The 20,674-nt window shown below is 54.3% G+C and overlaps 1 protein-coding gene across 1 annotated transcript in view; it reads right to left on the bottom strand.

The window, feature by feature from the left end:
* LOC137361212 (plexin A3-like) overlaps positions 1 to 20,674 on the bottom strand; it is a gene marked incomplete at both ends in the record, with an annotated part of 270,436 nt that overhangs the window by 34,732 nt on the left and 215,030 nt on the right. The window contains 4 exons of the mRNA XM_068026127.1: positions 9,794 to 10,050; positions 14,335 to 14,477; positions 17,229 to 17,463; positions 19,176 to 19,319. Of these exons, the coding sequence (XP_067882228.1) occupies positions 9,794 to 10,050; positions 14,335 to 14,477; positions 17,229 to 17,463; positions 19,176 to 19,319 (779 nt within the window). The remainder of the gene's footprint in view (positions 1 to 9,793; positions 10,051 to 14,334; positions 14,478 to 17,228; positions 17,464 to 19,175; positions 19,320 to 20,674) is intronic.

The raw sequence follows: 20,674 nt of genomic DNA on the forward strand, positions 1-20,674 counted from the left end.
CCGCACTGTCGGAGGGTCAGTAGCGAGGGAGATCCGCACTGTCGGAGGGTCAGTAGCGAGGGAGATCCGCACTGTCGGAGGGTCAGTAGCGAGGGAGATCCGCACTGTCGGAGGGTCAGTACTGAGGGAGCGCCGCACTGTCGGAGGGTCAGTACCGAGGGAGATCCGCACTGTCGGAGGGTCAGTACTGAGGGAGCTCCGCACTGTCGGAGGGTCAGTACCGAGGGAGTGCCGCACTGTCGGAGGGTCAGTACCGAGGGAGTGCCGCACTGTCGGAGGGTCAGTACCGAGGGAGATCCGCACTGTCGGAGGGTCAGTCCCGAGGGAGATCCGCACTTTCGGGAGTGTCAGTACCGAGGGAGATCCGCACTGTCGGAGGGTCAGTACCGAGGGAGATCCGCACTGTCGGAGGGTCAGTACCGAGGGAGCACCGCACTGTCGGAGGGTCAGTACCGAGGGAGCACCGCACTGTCGGAGGGTCAGTACCGAGGGAGCGCCACACTGTCGGAGGGTCAGTACCGAGGGAGATCCGCACTGTCGGAGGGTCCATCTTTCAGGATGTGGCGATAAACCCGAGGCCCCCGTCTGCCCTCGCAGGTGGATGTAAAACGTCCCTCGTTCATGATTGGACGAAGAGCGGAGTGGGGGCGGGGGGTGAGTTCTCCCGGGTGTCCTGAGGCCAATATTTATCTCAAAACCAACATCACTAAAACAGATGTTTATGGGATCTTGCTGTGCACAATTTGACTGTTGTGTTTCCGAAATGTGTTGTCGAGATAAGCCAGGGAACGACAGACCAGTGAGTCTCACGTCAGTGGTAGGGAAACTATTGGAGAAAATTCTGAAGGAGAGAATCCATCTCCACTTGGAGAGGCAAAATTTGATTAGGAATAGTCAGCATGGCTTTGTCAGAGGGAGGCCATGCCTAACAAATTTGATTGAATTTTTTAAGCATGTGACCAGGTGTGTAGATGAGGGTAGTGCAGTTGATGTAGTTTACAGGGATTTCAGCAAAGCCTTTGACAAGGTCCCACATGGGAGACTTATCAAGAAAGCAAATGCACATGGGATACAGGGTAACTTGATAAGGTGGATTCAAAATTGGCTTAGCTGTAGGAGACAGAGAGTGATGACAGACAGCTGTTTTAGTGACTGGAAGCCAGTGTCCAGTGGCGTACCACAGGGATCTGTGCTGGGTACCCTATTGTTTGTCATTTATATAAACGACATAGATGGCTATGTGGGGGGTAGGATCAGTAAGTTCGCAGATGACACAAAGATTGGCCGAGTGGTTAACAGTGAGGTTGAGTGTCTTAGGTTACAGGAAGATATAGACGGGATGGTCAAATGGGCAGAAAAGTGGCAGATGGAATTTAACCCTGAAAAGTGTGAGGTGATACACTTTGGAAGGAGTAATGTGACACGGAAGTATTCAGTGAAAGACCTGACACTGGAAAGTTCCGAGGAACAAAGGGACCTTGGCCTGTTTGTCCATAGATCTCTGAAGGCAGAAGGGCAGGTTAATAGGGTGGTGAAAAAGGCATATGGAACACTTGCCTTTTGTAATCTATGCCTCGATTGAAAAAGCAGGGAGGTCATGTTGGAGTTGTATAGAACTTTGATAAGGCCACAGCTGGAGTACTGTGTGCAATTCTGGTCGGCACATTATAGGAAGGATGTGATTGCATTGGAGGGGGTGCAGAGGCGATTCACCAGGATGTTGCCTGGGATGGAACATTTAAACTATGAAGAGAGGTTGGATAGGCTTGGGTTGTTTTCACTGGAGCAGAGAAGACTGAGGGGTGACCTGATCGAGGTGTACAAGATTATGAGGGGCATGGACAGGGTGGATAGGGAGCAGCTGTTCCCCTTAGTTGAAGGGTCAGTTACGAGGAGTCACAAGTTTAAAGTGAGGGGCGGGAGGTTTAAGGGGGATTTGAGGAAGAACTTTTTTTACCCAGAGGGTGGTGACGGTCTGGAATGCCTTGCCTGGGAGGGTGGTAGAGGCGGGTTGCCTCACATCCTTTAAAAAGTACCTGGATGAGCACTTGGCACGTCATAACATTCAAGGCTATGGGCCAAGTGCTGGCAAATGGGATTAGGTAGACAGGTCAGGTGTCTTTAATGAATCAGTGCAGACTCGATGGGCCGAAGGGCCTCTTCTGCACTGTATTATTCTGTGATTCTATTTGAACAGCATCTACAATTGGAAACTCCTTCATTGCCTGTGAGACGCTTTGGGACGTTTTGAGGTGGTGACAGGCACTACAGAAATGCAGGATCTTTCTTTCTTGCTCCTATTTCTGTGGTTGGGACTCGAGGACAGAGGCAAGAGTGGGAGTGGGGAATGTTGGGAGGGTCAGGAGGGAGGGTCAGGAGGGAGGGTCAGCAGGGAGGGTCAGACGGGAGACGGGAATGGAAGGACGGGGGGGAATGGAGGGACGGGTGGGGAATGGAGGGACGGGCGGGGAATGGAGGGATGGGGGGACGGGGGAACGGAGGGAGGGGTGAATGGAGGGAGGGGAGATGGAGGGAGGGGAGATTGGAGCGAGGGGTGATTGGAGCGAGGGGTGATTGGAGCGAGGGGAGATTGAAAGGAGAAGAGATTGGAAGGAGGGGAGATTGGAGGGAGGGGTGATGGAAGGAGGGGAGATTGGAGGGAAAGGGTGATTGGAGGGAAAGGGTGATTGGAGGGAGGGGGTGATTGGAGGGAGGGGAGGGGAAGGAGGGGTGATTAGAGAGAGGGGAGATTGGAGGGAGAGGAGATTGGAGGGAGGGTTGATTGGAGGGAGGGGAGGGGAAGGAGGGGTGATTAGAGAGAGGGGAGATTGGAGGGAGAGGAGATTGGAGGGAGGGTTGATTGGAGGGAGGGGTGATGGAAGGAGGGGAGATTGGAGGGAAAGGGTGATTGGAGGGAAAGGGTGATTGGAGGGAGGGGGTGATTGGAGGGAGGGGAGGGGAAGGAGGGGTGATTAGAGAGAGGGGAGATTGGAGGGAAAGGGTGATTGGAGGGAGGGGGTGATTGGAGGGAGGGGAGGGGAAGGAGGGGTGATTAGAGAGAGGGGAGATTGGAGGGAGAGGAGATTGGAGGGAGGGTTGATTGGAGGGAGGGGTGATGGAGGGAGGGGTGATGGAGGGAAGGGAGATGGAGGGAAGGGTGATTGGAGGGAAGGGTGATTGGAGCGAAGGGTGATTGGAGCGAAGGGTGATTGGAGCGAAGGGTGATTGGAGGGAAGGGAGATGGAGGGACGGAAGATGGAGAGAGGGGAGATGGAGAGAGGGGAGATGGAGAGAGGGGAGATGGAGGCAGGGGAGATGGAGGGAAGGGTGATTGGAGGGAAGGGTGATTGGAGGGAGGGGAGATTGGAGGGAGGGGAGATGGAGGGATGGGAGATGGAGGGATGGGAGATGGAGGGATGGGAGATGGAGGGAAGGGTGATTGGAGGGATGGGAGATGGAGGAATGGGAGATGGAGGGATGGGAGATGGAGGGATGGGAGATTGGAGGGATGGGAGATTGGAGGGATGGGAGATTGGAGGGAGGGGAGATTGGAGGGAGGGGAGATTGGAGGGAGGGGAGATTGGAGGGAGGCGTGATGGAGGGAGGCGTGATGGAGGGAGGCGTGATGGAGGGAGGCGAAATGGAGGGAGGGGAGATGGAGGGAGGGGAGATGGAAGGGAGGGGAGATGGAAGGGAGGGGAGATGGAAGGGAGGGGAGATGGAAGGGAGGGGAGATGGAAGGGAGGGGAGATTGGAAGGGAGGGGAGATTGGAAGGAGGGGAGATTGGAAGGAGGGGAGATTGGAAGAAGGGGTGATGGAAGAAGGGGTGATGGAAGAAGGGGTGATGGAAGAAGGGGTGATTGGAAGAAGGGGTGATTGGAAGGAGGGGTGATGGAGGGAGGGGTGATGGAGGGAGGGGTGATGGAGGGAGGGGTGATGGAGGGAGGGGTGATGGAGGGAGGGGTGATTGGAAGGAGGGGTGATTGGAAGGAGGGGTGATTGGAAGGAGGGGTGATTGGAAGGAGGGGTGATGGAGGGAGGGGTGATTGGAAGGAGGGGAGATTGGAAGGAGGGGAGATTGGAAAGAGGGGAGATTGGAAGGAGGGGAGATTGGAAGGAGGGGAGATTGGAAGGAGGGGAGATTGGAAGAAGGGGTGATTGGAAGGAGGGGTGATGGAGGGAGGGGTGATTGGAAGGAGAGGTGATTGAGGGAGGGGTGATTGAGGGAGGGGTGATGGAGGGAGGGGTGATGGAGGGAGGGGTGATGGAGGGAGGGGTGATTGGAAGGAGGGGAGATTGGAAGGAGGGGAGATTGGAAAGAGGGGAGATTGGAAGAAGGGGTGATTGGAAGGAGGGGTGATGGAGGGAGGGGTGATTGGAAGGAGAGGTGATTGAGGGAGGGGTGATTGAGGGAGGGGTGATTGAGGGAGGGGTGATTGAGGGAGAGGTGATGGAGGGAGAGGTGATGGAGGGAGGGGTGATGGAGGGAGGGGTGATGGAGGGAGGGGTGATGGAGGGAGGGGTGATTGGAAGGAGGGGTGATTGGAAGGAGGGGAGATTGGAAGGAGGGGTGATTGGAAGGAGGGGAGATTGGAAGGAGGGGAGATTGGAAGGAGGGGTGATTGGAAGGAGGGGTGATTGGAAGGAGGGGAGATTGGAAGAAGGGGTGATTGGAAGGAGGGGAGATTGGAAGAAGGGGTGATTGGAAGAAGGGGTGATTGGAAGAAGGGGTGATTGGAAGAAGGGGTGATTGGAAGAAGGGGAGATTGGAAGGAGGGGAGATTGGAAGGAGGGGAGATTGGAAGGAGGGGAGATTGGAAGGAGGGGAGATTGGAAGGAGGGGAGATTGGAAGAAAGGGTGATTGGAAGGAGGGGAGATTGGAAGAAGGGGTGATTGGAAGGAGGGGAGATTGGAAGAAGGGGTGATTGGAAGAAGGGGTGATTGGAAGGAGGGGAGATTGGAAGGAGGGGAGATTGGAAGGAGGGGAGATTGGAAGAAGGGGAGATTGGAAGAAGGGGAGATTGGAGGGTGGGGAGATTGGAAGAAGGGGAGATTGGAAGGAGGGGAGATTGGAAGGAGGGGAGATTGGAAGGAGGGGAGATTGGAGGGAGGGGAGATTGGAAGGAGGGGCGATTGGAAGGAGGGGCGATTGGAAGGAGGGGAAATTGGAAGGAGGGGAGATTGGAAGGAGGGGAGATTGGAAGAAGGGGAGATTGGAAGAAGGGGAGATTGGAGGGTGGGGAGATTGGAAGAAGGGGAGATTGGAAGGAGGGGAGATTGGAAGGAGGGGAGATTGGAAGGAGGGGAGATTGGAGGGAGGGGAGATTGGAGGGAGGGGAGATTGGAGGGAGGGGAGATTGGAAGGAGGGGCGATTGGAAGGAGGGGAAATTGGAAGGAGGGGAGATTGGAGGGAGGGGAGATTGGAGGGAGGGGAGATTGGAAGGAGGGGAGATTGGAAGGAGGGGAGATTGGAAGGAGGGGTGATTGGAAGGAGGGGTGATTGGAAGGAGGGGTGATTGGAAGGAGGGGAGATTGGAAGGAGGGGAGATTGGAAGGAGGGGAGATTGGAGGGAGGGGAGATTGGAGGGAGGGGAGATTGGAGGGAGGGGAGATTGGAGGGAGGGGAGATTGGAAGGAGGGGTGATTGGAAGGAGGGGTGATTGGAAGGAGGGGAGATTGGAGGGAGGGGTGATGGAGGGAGGGGTGTTTGGAGGGCGGGGAGGGGAAGGAGGGGTGATTGGAGGGAGGGGTGAATGTAGGGAGGAGTGAAAGGAGGGAGGGGTGATGGAGGGAGGGGTGATGGAGGGAGGGGAGATGGAGGGAGGGGAGATGGAGGGAAGGGTGATTGGAGGGAAGGGTGATTGGAGGGAGGGGAGATTGGAGGGAGGGGAGATTGGAGGGAGGGGAGATTGGAGGGAGGGGAGATGGAGAGAGGGGAGATGGAGAGAGGGGAGATGGAGGCAGGGGAGATGGAGGCAGGGGAGATGGAGGCAGGGGAGATGGAGGCAGGGGAGATGGAGGCAAGGGTGATTGGAGGGAAGGGTGATTGGAGGGAAGGGTGATTGGAGGGAAGGGTGATTGGAGGGAGGGGAGAGGGAGGTAGGGGAGATGGAGGTAGGGGAGATGGAGGGATGGGAGATGGAGGGATGGTAATGGAGGGAAGGTAATGGAGGGAAGGTAATGGAGGGAAGGTAATGGAGGGAAGGGTGATTGGAGGGATGGGAGATGGAGGGATGGGAGATGGAGGGATGGGAGATTGGAGGGATGGGAGATTGGAGGGAGAGGTGAATGGAGGGAGTGGTGAATGGAGGGAGGGGTGAATGGAGGGAGGGGTGAATGGAGGGAGGGGTGAATGGAGGGAGGGGTGAATGGAAGGAGGGGTGAATGGAGGGAGGGGTGAATGGAGGGAGGGGTGAATGGAGGGAGGGGAGATGGAGGGAGGGGAGATGGAGGGAGGGGTGATTGGAAGAAGGGGTGATTGGAGGGAGTGGAGATTGGAGGGAGGGGAGATTGGAGGGAGGGGAGATTGGAAGGAGGGGAGATTGGAAGGAGGGGAGATTGGAAGGAGGGGTGATGGAGGGAGGGGTGATTGGAAGAAGGGGTGATGGAGGGAGGGGAGATTGGAAGGAGGGGAGATTGGAAGGAGGGGAGATTGGAAGGAGGGGTGATTGGAAGGAGGGGAGATTGGAAGGAGGGGTGATTGGAAGGAGGGGAGATTGGAAGGAGGGGTGATTGGAAGGAGGGGAGATTGGAAGGAGGGGAGATTGGAAGAAGGGGAGATTGGAAGGAGGGGTGATTGGAAGAAGGGGTGATGGAGGGAGGGGTGATGGAGGGAGGGGTGATGGAGGGAGGGGTGATGGAAGAAGGGGTGATGGAAGAAGGGGTGATGGAAGAAGGGGTGATGGAAGAAGGGGAGATTGGAAGGAGGGGTGATTGGAAGGAGGGGTGATTGGAAGGAGGGGTGATTGGAAGGAGGGGTGATTGGAAGGAGGGGAGATTGGAAGGAGGGGAGATTGGAAGAAGGGGAGATTGGAAGGAGGGGTGATTGGAAGAAGGGGTGATGGAAGAAGGGGAGATTGGAAGGAGGGGTGATTGGAAGGAGGGGAGATTGGAAGGAGGGGAGATTGGAAGGAGGGGAGATTGGAAGGAGGGGAGATTGGAAGAAGGGGAGATTGGAAGAAGGGGAGATTGGAAGAAGGGGTGATGGAGGAAGGGGAGATTGGAAGGAGGGGAGATTGGAAGGAGGGGAGATTGGAAGGAGGGGAGATTGGAAGAAGGGGAGATTGGAAGAAGGGGTGATGGAGGGAGGGGAGATTGGAAGGAGGGGTGATTGGAAGGAGGGGAGATTGGAAGGAGGGGAGATTGGAAGGAGGGGAGATTGGAAGAAGGGGTGATGGAGGGAGGGGAGATTGGAAGGAGGGGTGATTGGAAGGAGGGGAGATTGGAAGGAGGGGAGATTGGAAGGAGGGGAGATTGGAAGAAGGGGAGATTGGAAGAAGGGGAGATTGGAAGGAGGGGTGATGGAGGGAGGGGAGATTGGAAGGAGGGGTGATGGAGGGAGGGGTGATTGGAAGAAGGGGTGATGGAGGGAGGGGAGATTGGAAGGAGGGGAGATTGGAAGGAGGGGAGATTGGAAGGAGGGGTGATTGGAAGGAGGGGAGATTGGAAGGAGGGGTGATTGGAAGGAGGGGAGATTGGAAGGAGGGGTGATTGGAAGGAGGGGAGATTGGAAGGAGGGGAGATTGGAAGAAGGGGAGATTGGAAGGAGGGGTGATTGGAAGAAGGGGTGATGGAGGGAGGGGTGATGGAGGGAGGGGTGATGGAGGGAGGGGTGATGGAAGAAGGGGTGATGGAAGAAGGGGTGATGGAAGAAGGGGTGATGGAAGAAGGGGAGATTGGAAGGAGGGGTGATTGGAAGGAGGGGTGATTGGAAGGAGGGGTGATTGGAAGGAGGGGTGATTGGAAGGAGGGGAGATTGGAAGGAGGGGAGATTGGAAGAAGGGGAGATTGGAAGGAGGGGTGATTGGAAGAAGGGGTGATGGAAGAAGGGGAGATTGGAAGGAGGGGTGATTGGAAGGAGGGGAGATTGGAAGGAGGGGAGATTGGAAGGAGGGGTGATGGAGGGAGGGGTGATTGGAAGAAGGGGTGATGGAGGGAGGGGAGATTGGAAGGAGGGGAGATTGGAAGGAGGGGAGATTGGAAGGAGGGGTGATTGGAAGGAGGGGAGATTGGAAGGAGGGGTGATTGGAAGGAGGGGAGATTGGAAGGAGGGGTGATTGGAAGGAGGGGAGATTGGAAGGAGGGGAGATTGGAAGAAGGGGAGATTGGAAGGAGGGGTGATTGGAAGAAGGGGTGATGGAGGGAGGGGTGATGGAGGGAGGGGTGATGGAGGGAGGGGTGATGGAAGAAGGGGTGATGGAAGAAGGGGTGATGGAAGAAGGGGTGATGGAAGAAGGGGAGATTGGAAGGAGGGGTGATTGGAAGGAGGGGTGATTGGAAGGAGGGGTGATTGGAAGGAGGGGTGATTGGAAGGAGGGGAGATTGGAAGGAGGGGAGATTGGAAGAAGGGGAGATTGGAAGGAGGGGTGATTGGAAGAAGGGGTGATGGAAGAAGGGGAGATTGGAAGGAGGGGTGATTGGAAGGAGGGGAGATTGGAAGGAGGGGAGATTGGAAGGAGGGGAGATTGGAAGGAGGGGAGATTGGAAGAAGGGGAGATTGGAAGAAGGGGAGATTGGAAGAAGGGGTGATGGAGGAAGGGGAGATTGGAAGGAGGGGAGATTGGAAGGAGGGGAGATTGGAAGGAGGGGAGATTGGAAGAAGGGGTGATGGAGGGAGGGGAGATTGGAAGGAGGGGTGATTGGAAGGAGGGGAGATTGGAAGGAGGGGAGATTGGAAGGAGGGGAGATTGGAAGAAGGGGTGATGGAGGGAGGGGAGATTGGAAGGAGGGGTGATTGGAAGGAGGGGAGATTGGAAGGAGGGGAGATTGGAAGGAGGGGAGATTGGAAGAAGGGGAGATTGGAAGAAGGGGAGATTGGAAGGAGGGGTGATGGAGGGAGGGGAGATTGGAAGGAGGGGTGATTGGAAGGAGGGGAGATTGGAAGAAGGGGAGATTGGAAGAAGGGGAGATTGGAAGAAGGGGTGATGGAGGGAGGGGAGATTGGAAGGAGGGGTGATTGGAAGGAGGGGAGATTGGAAGGAGGGGAGATTGGAAGGAGGGGAGATTGGAAGAAGGGGAGATTGGAAGGAGGGGAGATTGGAAGGAGGGGAGATTGGAAGGAGGGGAGATTGGAAGGAGGGGAGATTGGAAGGAGGGGAGATTGGAAGAAGGGGAGATTGGAAGAAGGGGAGATTGGAAGGAGGGGAGATTGGAAGAAGGGGAGATTGGAAGAAGGGGAGATTGGAAGAAGGGGTGATGGAGGGAGGGGAGATTGGAAGAAGGGGAGATTGGAAGAAGGGGAGATTGGAAGGAGGGGAGATTGGAAGAAGGGGAGATTGGAAGAAGGGGAGATTGGAAGGAGGGGAGATTGGAAGGAGGGGAGATTGGAAGAAGGGGTGATGGAGGGAGGGGAGATTGGAAGGAGGGGTGATTGGAAGGAGGGGAGATTGGAAGGAGGGGAGATTGGAAGGAGGGGAGATTGGAAGAAGGGGAGATTGGAAGAAGGGGAGATTGGAAGGAGGGGAGATTGGAAGGAGGGGAGATTGGAAGGAGGGGAGATTGGAAGGAGGGGTGATGGAGGGAGGGGTGATGGAGGGAGGGGTGATGGAGGGAGGGGTGATGGAGGTCTGACCTGCGCAGCAGTAGTTTCGGGTGGTTTTTGTTCTCCAGGTTCTTCTCGATCAGGTCTGACAGCAGCTGCTTGAGGACTACGGTGGCGTATTGCATCTTACCCTGGAGGGCAGTCATTACCAGCGAGGCCACGTTCCCCCGATCCCGCATAGAAAAGCTTCGCTGGGCTTCCAGGGTGCGCACAAAGGTCAAGAGGAAGACTTTATTGTTGAGGAGTTGGGCGAAGATCCTCAGGGCCTTTTCCACGTTGGCGGGAGCCTGCGGCAGGGGAGAGAGACGCAATTGGTCAGCCTGTGGAACCTTAGTGAAGTTCCCACATGATACATGCACCACCCCACTGGAGATGCTCCTAACAGTTTACGGAAGCATTATGCCTTTTCTCACTCAGTCTATACTTCCCTGCTAAGGTGCCTGTCGCTTTAAGGCCAGCCAATCCCAGTGCTGTCCCTGTCCTGGGGAGTGTTTGATGGGGACAGTGTAGAGGGAGCTTTACTCTGTATCTAACCCCTGTACTGTACGTGTCCTGGGAGTGTTTGATGGAGACAGTGTGGAGGGAGCTTTACTCTGTATCTAACCCCGTACTGTACCTGTCCTGGGGAGTGTTTGATGGGGACAGTGTAGAGGGAGTTTTACTCTGTATCTAACCCCGTGCTGTACCTGTCCTGGGGAGTGTTTGATGGGGGACAGTGTAGAGGGAGCTTTACTCTGTATCTAACCCCCGTACTGTACCTGTCCTGGGGAGTGTTTGATGGGGGACAGTGTAGAGGGAGCTTTACTCTGTATCTAACCCCGTACTGTACCTGTCCTGGGGAGTGTTTGATGGGGACAGTGTAGAGGGAGCTTTACTCTGTATCTAACCCCCGTACTGTACCTGTCCTGGGGAGTGTTTGATGGGGGACAGTGTAGAGGGAGCTTTACTCTGTATCTAACCCCCGTACTGTACCTGTCCTGGGGAGTGTTTGAGGAGGACAGTGTCGAGGGAGCTTTACTCTGTATCTAACCCCCGTACTGTACCTGTCCTGGGGAGTGTTTGATGGGGACAGTGTAGAGGGAGCTTTACTCTGTATCTAACCCCCGTACTGTACCTGTCCTGGGAGTGTTTGATGGGGACAGTGTAGAGGGAGCTTTACTCTGCATCTAACCCCTGTACTGTACCTGTCCTGGGAGTTGATGATGGGGGACAGTGTAGAGGGAGCTTTACTCTGTATCTGACCCCTGTACTGTACCTGTCCTGGGAGTGTTTGATGGGGACAGTGTAGAGGGAGCTTTACTCTGCATCTAACCCCTGTACTGTACCTGTCCTGGGAGTTGATGATGGGGGACAGTGTAGAGGGAGCTTTACTCTGTATCTGACCCCTGTACTGTACCTGTCCTGGGAGTTGATGATGGGGGACAGTGTAGAGGGAGCTTTACTCTGTATCTAACCCCTGTACTGTACCTGTCCTGGGGAGTGTTTCAGGAGGACAGTGTCGAGGGAGCTTTACTCTGTATCTAACCCCCGTACTGTAGCTGTCCTGGGAGTGTTTGATGGGGACAGTGTAGAGGGAGCTTTACTCTGTATCTAACCCCCGTACTGTACCTGTCCTGGGGAGTGTTTGATGGGGACAGTGTAGAGGGAGCTTTACTCTGTATCTAACCCCCGTGCTGTACCTGTCCTGGGAGTGTTTGATGGAGGACAGTGCAGAGGGAGCTTTACTCTGTATCTAACCCCTGTACTGTACCTGTCCTGGGGAGTGTTTCAGGAGGACAGTGTCGAGGGAGCTTTACTCTGTATCCAGCTTCTGACATGCAGAACACACTCTCGAACTCTGACAAATCTCAGATCGACAAGGGCAAGTTGCAGCCAAGAAGATGTCAAAAGTAACATTGTGACATGAAGATTCAATGCATTCGGATCTGATCCCTATCCCATCCCACAATTCCAGTGAGCTCTGTGAGTGGGGCACCCGGATTGAAACGAATGCCGGTTTGGAAACCTGCTCCAACAGGGGGTTTATAAAATTCCCGGGAGACTTCAAACTTTAATAGCCTTGGCTGTGTCTGTGATAGGAAGAAACTGCAAATGGCACACATGAAAGAATAATTGTTAAAGTTTCTTTTTTAAATGTTTACACTGTTAATGTCGGTGTTACTGCTGTGTTAATGTCCATGCAAACACTCAGCCACAACTGGTGAGTGTTTAACATTGCATCTGTGTGTGTTTCAGTGTGTGTGAGTGTGTCTGTGTGTGTTTGAGTGAGTGTGTGTGTGTTTGAGTGAGTGTGTGTGTGTGTGTTTGAGTGAGTGTGTGTGTGTTTGAGTGAGTGTGTGTGTGTTTGAGTGTGTGTATGTTGGTGTTTGAGTGTGTGTATGTTGGTGTTTGAGTGCGTGTATGTTGGTGTTTGAGTGCGTGTATGTTTGTGTTTGAGTGTGTGTATGTTGGTGTTTGAGTGTGTGTATGTTTGTGTTTGAGTGTGTGTATGTTGGTGTTTGAGTGTGTGTATGTTGGTGTTTGTGTGTGTGTATGTTGGTGTTTGCGTGTGTGTATGTTTGTGTTTGAGTGTGTGTATGTTGGTGTTTGCGTGTGTGTATGTTTGTGTTTGTGTGTGTGTATGTTGGTGTTTGCGTGTGTGTATGTTTGTGTTTGAGTGTGTGTATGTTGGTGTTTGAGTGTGTGTATGTTTGTGTTTGAGTGTGTGTATGTTGGTGTTTGAGTGTGTGTATGTTGGTGTTTGAGTGTGTGTATGTTGGTGTTTGCGTGTGTGTATGTTGGTGTTTGCGTGTGTGTATGTTGGTGTTTGAGTGAGTGTATGTTTGTGTTTGAGTGAGTGTATGTTTGTGTTTGAGTGTATGTTGGTGTTTGAGTGTGTGTATGTTGGTGTTTGAGTGTGTGTATGTTTGTGTTTGAGTGTGTGTATGTTTGTGTTTGAGTGTGTGTATGTTGGTGTTTGAGTGTGTGTATGTTGGTGTTTGCGTGTGTGTATGTTGGTGTTTGCGTGTGTGTATGTTGGTGTTTGCGTGTGTGTATGTTTGTGTGTGTGTATGTTGGTGTTTGCGTGTGTGTATGTTGGTGTTTGCGTGTGTGTATGTTGGTGTCTGAGTGTATGTTGGTGTCTGAGTGTGTGTGTTTGAGTTTTTTTTTAAATTCATTCATGGGATGTGGGTGTTGCTGGCCAGGCCAGCGTTTATTGACCATCCCTAATTGCTCTTGAGAAAGTGGTGGTGAGCTGTGGTGGTGAGTGTGTGTCTGTGTGCTTGAGTGTGGCTGTGTGTATGTCTGTGTCTGTTTGTCTGTGTGTATGTGTGTATGTGTGTGCATGTGTTTGTTTTCGAGTGTGTGTGTGCACGTGTGTTTGAGTGTGTGCGTGTGTGCATGTGTTTAAGTGTGTGCCTGTGCGTGTGTCTGTGTGTCTGTATGTGTGTGTGCGTGTGTCTGTGTGTCTGTATGTGTGTGTGCCTGCGTCTGTGCGTGTGTATATGTGTGTTTGAGTGTGTGTGTGTGCATGCGCGTGTGTGTGTGAGAGAGTGCGTGTGTTTGTGTGCGTGTGTTTGAGTGTGTATGTGTGACAGTGTGTATGTTTGTGTCTCTCTCTCTCTTTGTCTGCATATGTGTCTGCGTGTTTGACTGTGTCTGTGTGTCTGACTGTCTGTCTGTGTGTCTGACTGTGTGTCTGACTGTGTGTGTGTGTGTGTCTGACTGTGTGTGTGTGTCTGACTGTCTGTGTGTGTCTGACTGTCTGTTTGTGTGTGTCTGACTGTCTGTGTGTGTGTCTGACTGTCTGAGTGTGTGTCTGACTGTCTGTGTGTGTGTCTGACTGTCTGTGTGTGTCTGACTGTCTGTGTGTGTGTCTGACTGTCTGAGTGTGTGTCTGACTGTCTGAGTGTGTGTCTGACTGTCTGAGTGTGTGTCTGACTGTCTGAGTGTGTGTCTGACTGTGTGTGTGTCTGACTGTCTGTGTGTCTGACTGTCTGTGTGTGTGTCTGACTGTCTGAGTGTGTGTCTGACTGTCTGAGTGTGTGTCTGACTGTCTGTGTGTGTGTCTGACTGTGACTGTGTGTCTGACTGTCTGACTGTGTGTCTGACTGTCTGTGTGTCTGACTGTCTGCGCGTCTGACTGACTGTCTGTGCGTCTGACTGTCTGTCTGCGCGTCTGACTGTCTGTCTGCGCGTCTGACTGTCTGTCTGCGCGTCTGACTGTCTGTCTGTGCGTCTGACTGTCTGTCTGTGCGTCTGACTGACTGTCTGCGCGTCTGACTGTCTGTCTGTGCGTCTGACTGTCTGTCTGTGTGTCTGACTGCATTACTGAGTTCAGCTTACGTTTCCCCATTTTTGCACGCTGACGATTACTGTGCCTCACGTCTCCTTTTCCTTGGCAGCAATGTACAGCCGGATGGTCAAAGGGTCTCGCTCCCTCCCCCTCTCCCAAACAGGACACTGAATATCCCTGCGACCGCTCCCCTCCCCCTCCATTCCCCTCTCCCTCTCCCTCCACTCCCCTCCCCTCCCCTCCCCTCTAGCACTGATCAGTGTTGGCACTCTGCATTCTGAGGAGTGCTCCTTACATCGAGCTCTTTCAGTACTGGATGGTCCTCAATGCCGGGGAACAGCACTCGGGTGGTGTAGGTCCTGTACTCCAGGAAGGGGATTCCAACAGCGTCCAGTTCATTGGTCAGTTCATGGATGTCCGTCTGTAGCTCAGCGAAAGCTGAAACAGAAAATCCCTGAGTTAATTTAGAGAATTTACAAACAAGGCTTTTCTCAAAAAACCACCCTCACAACAACCCTCCTCACAGGGTTGGTCACCGAGGAGGAGTGTCACAGTCATAGACTCATACAGCACAGGGTGAGGCTATTCGGCCCATCATGCCTTTGCCAACACTTTGAAATTTCTATCCAATTAATCTCACTCTCCCCCCTGCTCTTTCCCCCACATTCCTGTAAATTTTTCCCCCTTTTGAAAGTTACTATTGAATCTGCTTCCACCGCCCTTTCAGGCAGCACGTTCCAGATCACAACAACTCACTGCATCAAAAAAACATTCTCCTCCTCTCCCCCACTGGTTCTTGTCCCCGATTATCTTCAATCTGTGTCCCTCTGGTTACCGACCCTCCCGCCACTGGAAACAGTTTCTCCTGATTTACTCCATCAAAACTCTTCCTGATTTTGAACGCCCCGATTAAATCTCCTCCTTAACCATCTCTGCTCTAAGGAGAACAATCCCAGCTTCTCCCAGTCTCTCCACATTAACTTTTATCCCTGGAATCAGTCGAACCCAATCTCGACCTGCTCTGACATTCCAGTCGAACTCAATGATCAGGAGTGGGAGCCCTGGTTGCCCATTGCCCAGTGTAGAACTTTCCACAGCCCCTTCCCCACCCACACAATAAAGTGACAGGGAGGGGCGGAATGGAGAATTCCAGATCTGCACCATACTGGACACTACACATTGGGGAAACTGAGTGCCTCTCATTAAAGACATGGGGTTGGAGGGTCAGTACTGAGGGAGTGCTGCACTGTCGGAGGGTCAGTACTGAGGCAGCACCGCACTGTCAGAGGGTCAGTACTGAGGGAGAGCCGCACTGTCGGAGGGTCAGTACTGAGGGAGCACCGCACTGTCGGAGGGTCAGTACTGAGGGAACACCGCACTGTCGGAGGGTCAGTACTGAGGGAGTGCCGCACTGTCGGAGGGTCAGTACTGAGGGAACACCGCACTGTCGGAGGGTCAGTACTGAGGGAGTGCCGCACTGTCGGAGGGTCAGTACTGAGGGAACGCCGCACTGTCGGAGGGTCAGTACTGAGGGAACGCCGCACTGTCGGAGGGTCAGTACTGAGGGAGTGCCACACTGTCGGAGGGTCAGTACTGAGGGAGTGCCGCACTGTCGGAGGGTCAGTACTGAGGGAACACCGCACTGTCGGAGGGTCAGTACTGAGGGAGTGCCGCACTGTCGGAGGGTCAGTACTGAGGCAGCACCGCACTGTCGGAGGGTCAGTACTGAGGGAACACCGCACTGTCGGAGGGTCAGTACTGAGGGAGTGCCGCACTGTCGGAGGGTCAGTACTGAGGGAACACCGCACTGTCGGAGGGTCAGTACTGAGGGAGTGCCGCACTGTCGGAGGGTCAGTACTGAGGGAACGCCGCACTGTCGGAGGGTCAGTACTGAGGGAGTGCCACACTGTCGGAGGGTCAGTACTGAGGGAGTGCCGCACTGTCGGAGGGTCAGTACTGAGGGAACGCCGCACTGTCGGAGGGTCAGTACTGAGGGAACGCCGCGCTGTCGGAGGGTCAGTACTGAGGGAGTGCTGCACTGTCGGAGGGTCAGTACTGAGGGAGAGCCGCACTGTCGGAGGGTCAGTACTGAGGGAACACCGCACTGTCGGAGGGTCAGTACTGAGGCAGAACCGCACTGTCGGAGGGTCAGTACTGAGGCAGCACCGCACTGTCGGAGGGTCAGTACTGAGGGAACACCGCACTGTCGGAGGGTCAGTACTGAGGGAGTGCCGCACTGTCGGAGGGTCAGTACTGAGGGAACGCCGCACTGTCGGAGGGTCAGTACTGAGGGAGTGCCACACTGTCGGAGGGTCAGTACTGAGGGAGTGCCGCACTGTCGGAGGGTCAGTACTGAGGGAACGCCGCACTGTCGGAGGGTCAGTACTGAGGGAACGCCGCGCTGTCGGAGGGTCAGTACTGAGGGAGTGCTGCACTGTCGGAGGGTCAGTACTGAGGGAACGCCGCACTGTCGGAGGGTCAGTACTGAGGGAACGCCGCACTGTCGGAGGGTCAGTACTGAGGGAGTGCCGCACTGTCGGAGGGTCAGTACTGAGGGAGTGCCGCACTGTCGGAGGGTCAGTACTGAGGGAGTGCCGCACTGTCGGAGGGTCAGTACTGAGGGAACGCCGCACTGTCGGAGGATCAGTACTGAGGGAACGCCGCGCTGTCGGAGGGTCAGTACTGAGGGAGTGCTGCACTGTCGGAGGGTCAGTACTGAGGGAACGCCGCACTGTCGGAGGGTCAGTACTGAGGGAACGCCGCACTGTCGGAGGGTCAGTACTGAGGGAACGCCGCGCCGTCGGAGGGACTGTCATTCAGAATGAGGCATTAAACCCGAGGCCCCCGTCTGACCACTCAGGCCACCACTGGGGGCGGGGGGGCTACTTTGTCCCGCGTCCTGGGGATGATATTTATCCCTCCCCCAACATCACTGCCAATGATGTGAGTCATTTATCTCAGAGCTGTTTGTGGAGTCTTGCTGTGCGGTAATTGGCTGTGGTGATTCCTACATTACAACAGCATGCACACATCTTCAATGGTCCCTCATCTGCTGTGAGGCACTTTGAGACGTCCTGAGGTGCTGAAAGCTACTGGATTATGAATGAATGAATCTATCAATCCCACTCTATCTCTTGCTCGCACTCTCCTACATTCTTCCCCTCTCTCCCGTTCCCCTCGTTCCTGCACCTTCCTTGCACTCCAGGGCCACCCTGGACTCCAGGTTGTCCATCTGGAGCTGCAGCCTCTTCAGTGTGCGGTCTGCGTCCCGCGTCTTGCGTTTGTAGGCGATGAGGACCATGATGATTGCGAACAGCAGCAGACCGCCTCCGATCGTGATCCCCACAATGGCAGGAAAGCTCAGTGCACTCTCCGAGTAGATGTGTAACGTTCCAGGAGAGTATTCCAGCCCTCCAACCTTGATCTGAGAGAGAGAGAGAGAGAGAGGAAGGTTAACGAGGCCCCAGGGAGACTCAGCTCCAAGTGGCTCCAATTATCACATCTTCAAAAGGACTGGCCAATGCTGCCACCTCCAGACCCCCCTTGTCATCAGCTCCCGTTCTCTCGTAGTGCAAAGCTCTCTTCCCTCCCACCTGCTGTGATTGAAAAGGCCAATTCAGAGCAAGAACCGCTGTCTGACAGCAAACTGACTCAAGAAAGCTGGAGAATGACGACATGGAGGAAGGTGCGGGGGGAGGGATAAAGAGAGAGAGGGAGAGAAACAGTGAGAAAGGGAAAGACAGAGAGATAGAAAGAGACAGAGAACGAGACAGAGAGAGGGAGTGAGAAAGAGAGAGGGAGTGAGACAGAGTAAGAGAGAGAGAGAAGCAGAATGAGAAATAGAGAGGGAGAGAAACAGTGAGACAGGGAAAGACAGAGAGAGAGAAAGAGAGAGAGAACGAGACAGAGAGAGGGAGTGAGACAGAGAGAGGGAGTGAGACAGAGAGAGGGAGTGAGACAGAGTAAGAGAGAGAGAGAGGCAGAATGAGAAAGAGAGAGGGAGAGAAACAGTGAGACAGAGTAAGAAAGAGAGCGAACGAGACAGAGAGAGGGAGTGAAACAAAGTAAGAGAGAGAGAGGCAGAGCGAGAAAGAGAGAGGAAGTGAGACAAAGTAAGAGAGAGAGAGAGGCAGAGCGAGAAAGAGAGGGTGAGTAACAGTGAGACAGGGAAAGACAGAGAGACAGACAGAGAGGGAGCGAACGAGACAGAGAGAGGGAGCGAGCCAGAGTAAGAGAGAGAGGGGGTGGGGGGGGGGGGGGGGAAGAGAAACAGAGACAGGGAGGGGGATAAATGGATACACAGAGAGGGATAGTAGGTGAAGGTAAAAGAGAAAAAGGGACATTGAGTAGACGACAAACTCAGAGAGCAAGGCAGAGGGAAAAGAGGGAGAGGGAGAGTGCACACAGGAACAGGAGGAGGCCATTCAGCCCCTCCTCGAGCCTGTTACACAGGAACAGGAGGAGGCCATTCAGCTCCTCGAGCCTGTTACACAGGAACAGGAGGAGGCCATTCAGCCCCTCAACGAGCCTGTTACACAGGAACAGGAGGAGGCCATTCAGCCCCTCCTCGAGCCTGTTACACAGGAACAGGAGGAGGCCATTCAGCTCCTCGAGCCTGTTACACAGGAACAGCAGGAGGCCATTCAGCCCCTCGAGCCTGTTACACAGGAACAGGAGGAGGCCATTCAGCCCCTCCTCGAGCCTGTTACACAGGAACAGCAGGAGGCCATTCAGCCCCTCGAGCCTGTTACACAGGAACAGGAGGAGGCCATTCAGCCCCTCCTCAAGCCTGTTACACAGGAACAGCAGGAGGCCATTCAGCCCCTCGAGCCTGTTACACAGGAACAGGAGGAGGCCATTCAGCCCCTCCTCAAGCCTGTTACACAGGAACAGGAGGAGGCCATTCAGCCCCTCCTCAAGCCTGTTACACAGGAACAGCAGGAGGCCATTCAGCCCCTCCTCGAGCCTGTTACACAGGAACAGCAGGAGGCCATTCAGCCCCTCTTGTTCTGTGGGCCTATTGCCAGGTTACCTCTCACCCTTTAGTACAGAGCTCAGCACAACTCCGTCAATAAGCTCCTCCCTGCACGACACGCCCTCTATTATTGAACCAATGATGGTGGCCCGCTCTCTTACCGTTACGCGATGCTGTCCAGTCAGATTGGGCGAGTCACAGAGGAGTTGGCCCTCGGAGACGGTGAGCAGGCAAGCTTCCTCACCGATCAGAACCGTGTAGTTCAGCCTGGCATTCCCAGATCCGGCCGGGATCAGATTCCGACCCTGTGAGGGAGAAAAGACGGGAGAGAGAGCAAAAAACAAATGCTGGAATGTTAGGAAGGGATACGGATCGAACACTTCACTGCAGTGCAACGGAGAGAGACGGAGACAGGAGGAGCGATTAAAGGAGGAAAGGGAAGGGAGTGATAGAGAGAGGAGGAGAGAGAAAGGCGTGAAGAGAGAGAAAGAAAAATCAGGGGTTAGATACAGAGTAAAGCTCCCTCTACACTGTCCCCATCAAACACTCCCAGGACAGGTACAGTACGGGGGTTAGATACAGAGTAAAGCTCCCTCTACACTGTCTCCATCAAACACTCCCAGGACAGGTACAGTACGGGGTTAGATACAGAGTAAAGCTCCCTCTACACTGTCCCCCATCAAACACTCCCAGGACAGGTACAGTACGGGGGTTAGATACAGAGTAAAGCTCCCTCTACACTGTCTCCATCAAACACTCCGAGGGCAGGTACAGCACGGGGGTTAGATACAGAGTAAAGCTCCCTCCACACTGTCCCCATCAAACACTCCCAGGACAGGTACAGCACGGGGGTTAGATACAGAGTAAAGCTCCCTCTACACTGTCCCCATCAAACACTCCCCAGGACAGGTACAGTACGGGGGTTAGATACAGAGTAAAGCTCCCTCTACACTGTCTCCATCAAACACTCCGAGGGCAGGTACAGCACGGGGGTTAGATACAGAGTAAAGCTCCCTCCACACTGTCCCCCATCAAACACTCCCAGGACAGGTACAGTACGGGGGTTAGATACAGAGTAAAGCTCCCTCTACACTGTCCCCATCAAACACTCCCAGGACAGGTACAGTACGGGGGTTAGATACAGAGTAAAGCTCCCTCTACACTGTCTCCATCAAACACTCCGAGGGCAGGTACAGCACGGGGTTAGATACAGAGTAAAGCTCCCTCTACACTGTCCCCATTAAACACTCCCAGGACAGGTACAGCACGGGGTTAGATACAGAGTAAAGCTCCCTCTACACTGTCCCCCATCAAACACTCCCCAGGACAGGTACAGTACGGGGGTTAGATACAGAGTAAAGCTCCCTCTACACTGTCCCCATTAAACACTCCCAGGACAGGTACAGCACAGGGGTTAGATACAGAGTAAAGCTCCCTCTACACTGTCTCCATCAAACACTCCGAGGGCAGGTACAGCACGGGGTTAGATACAGAGTAAAGCTCCCTCTACACTGTCCCCATTAAACACTCCCAGGACAGGTACAGCACGGGGTTAGATACAGAGTAAAGCTCCCTCTACACTGTCCCCCATCAAACACTCCCCAGGACAGGTACAGTACGGGGGTTAGATACAGAGTAAAGCTCCCTCTACACTGTCCCC

This window comes from Heterodontus francisci, unplaced genomic scaffold (genome assembly GCF_036365525.1).
Source record: "Heterodontus francisci isolate sHetFra1 unplaced genomic scaffold, sHetFra1.hap1 HAP1_SCAFFOLD_896, whole genome shotgun sequence".
Taxonomy (NCBI): domain Eukaryota; kingdom Metazoa; phylum Chordata; class Chondrichthyes; order Heterodontiformes; family Heterodontidae; genus Heterodontus; species Heterodontus francisci.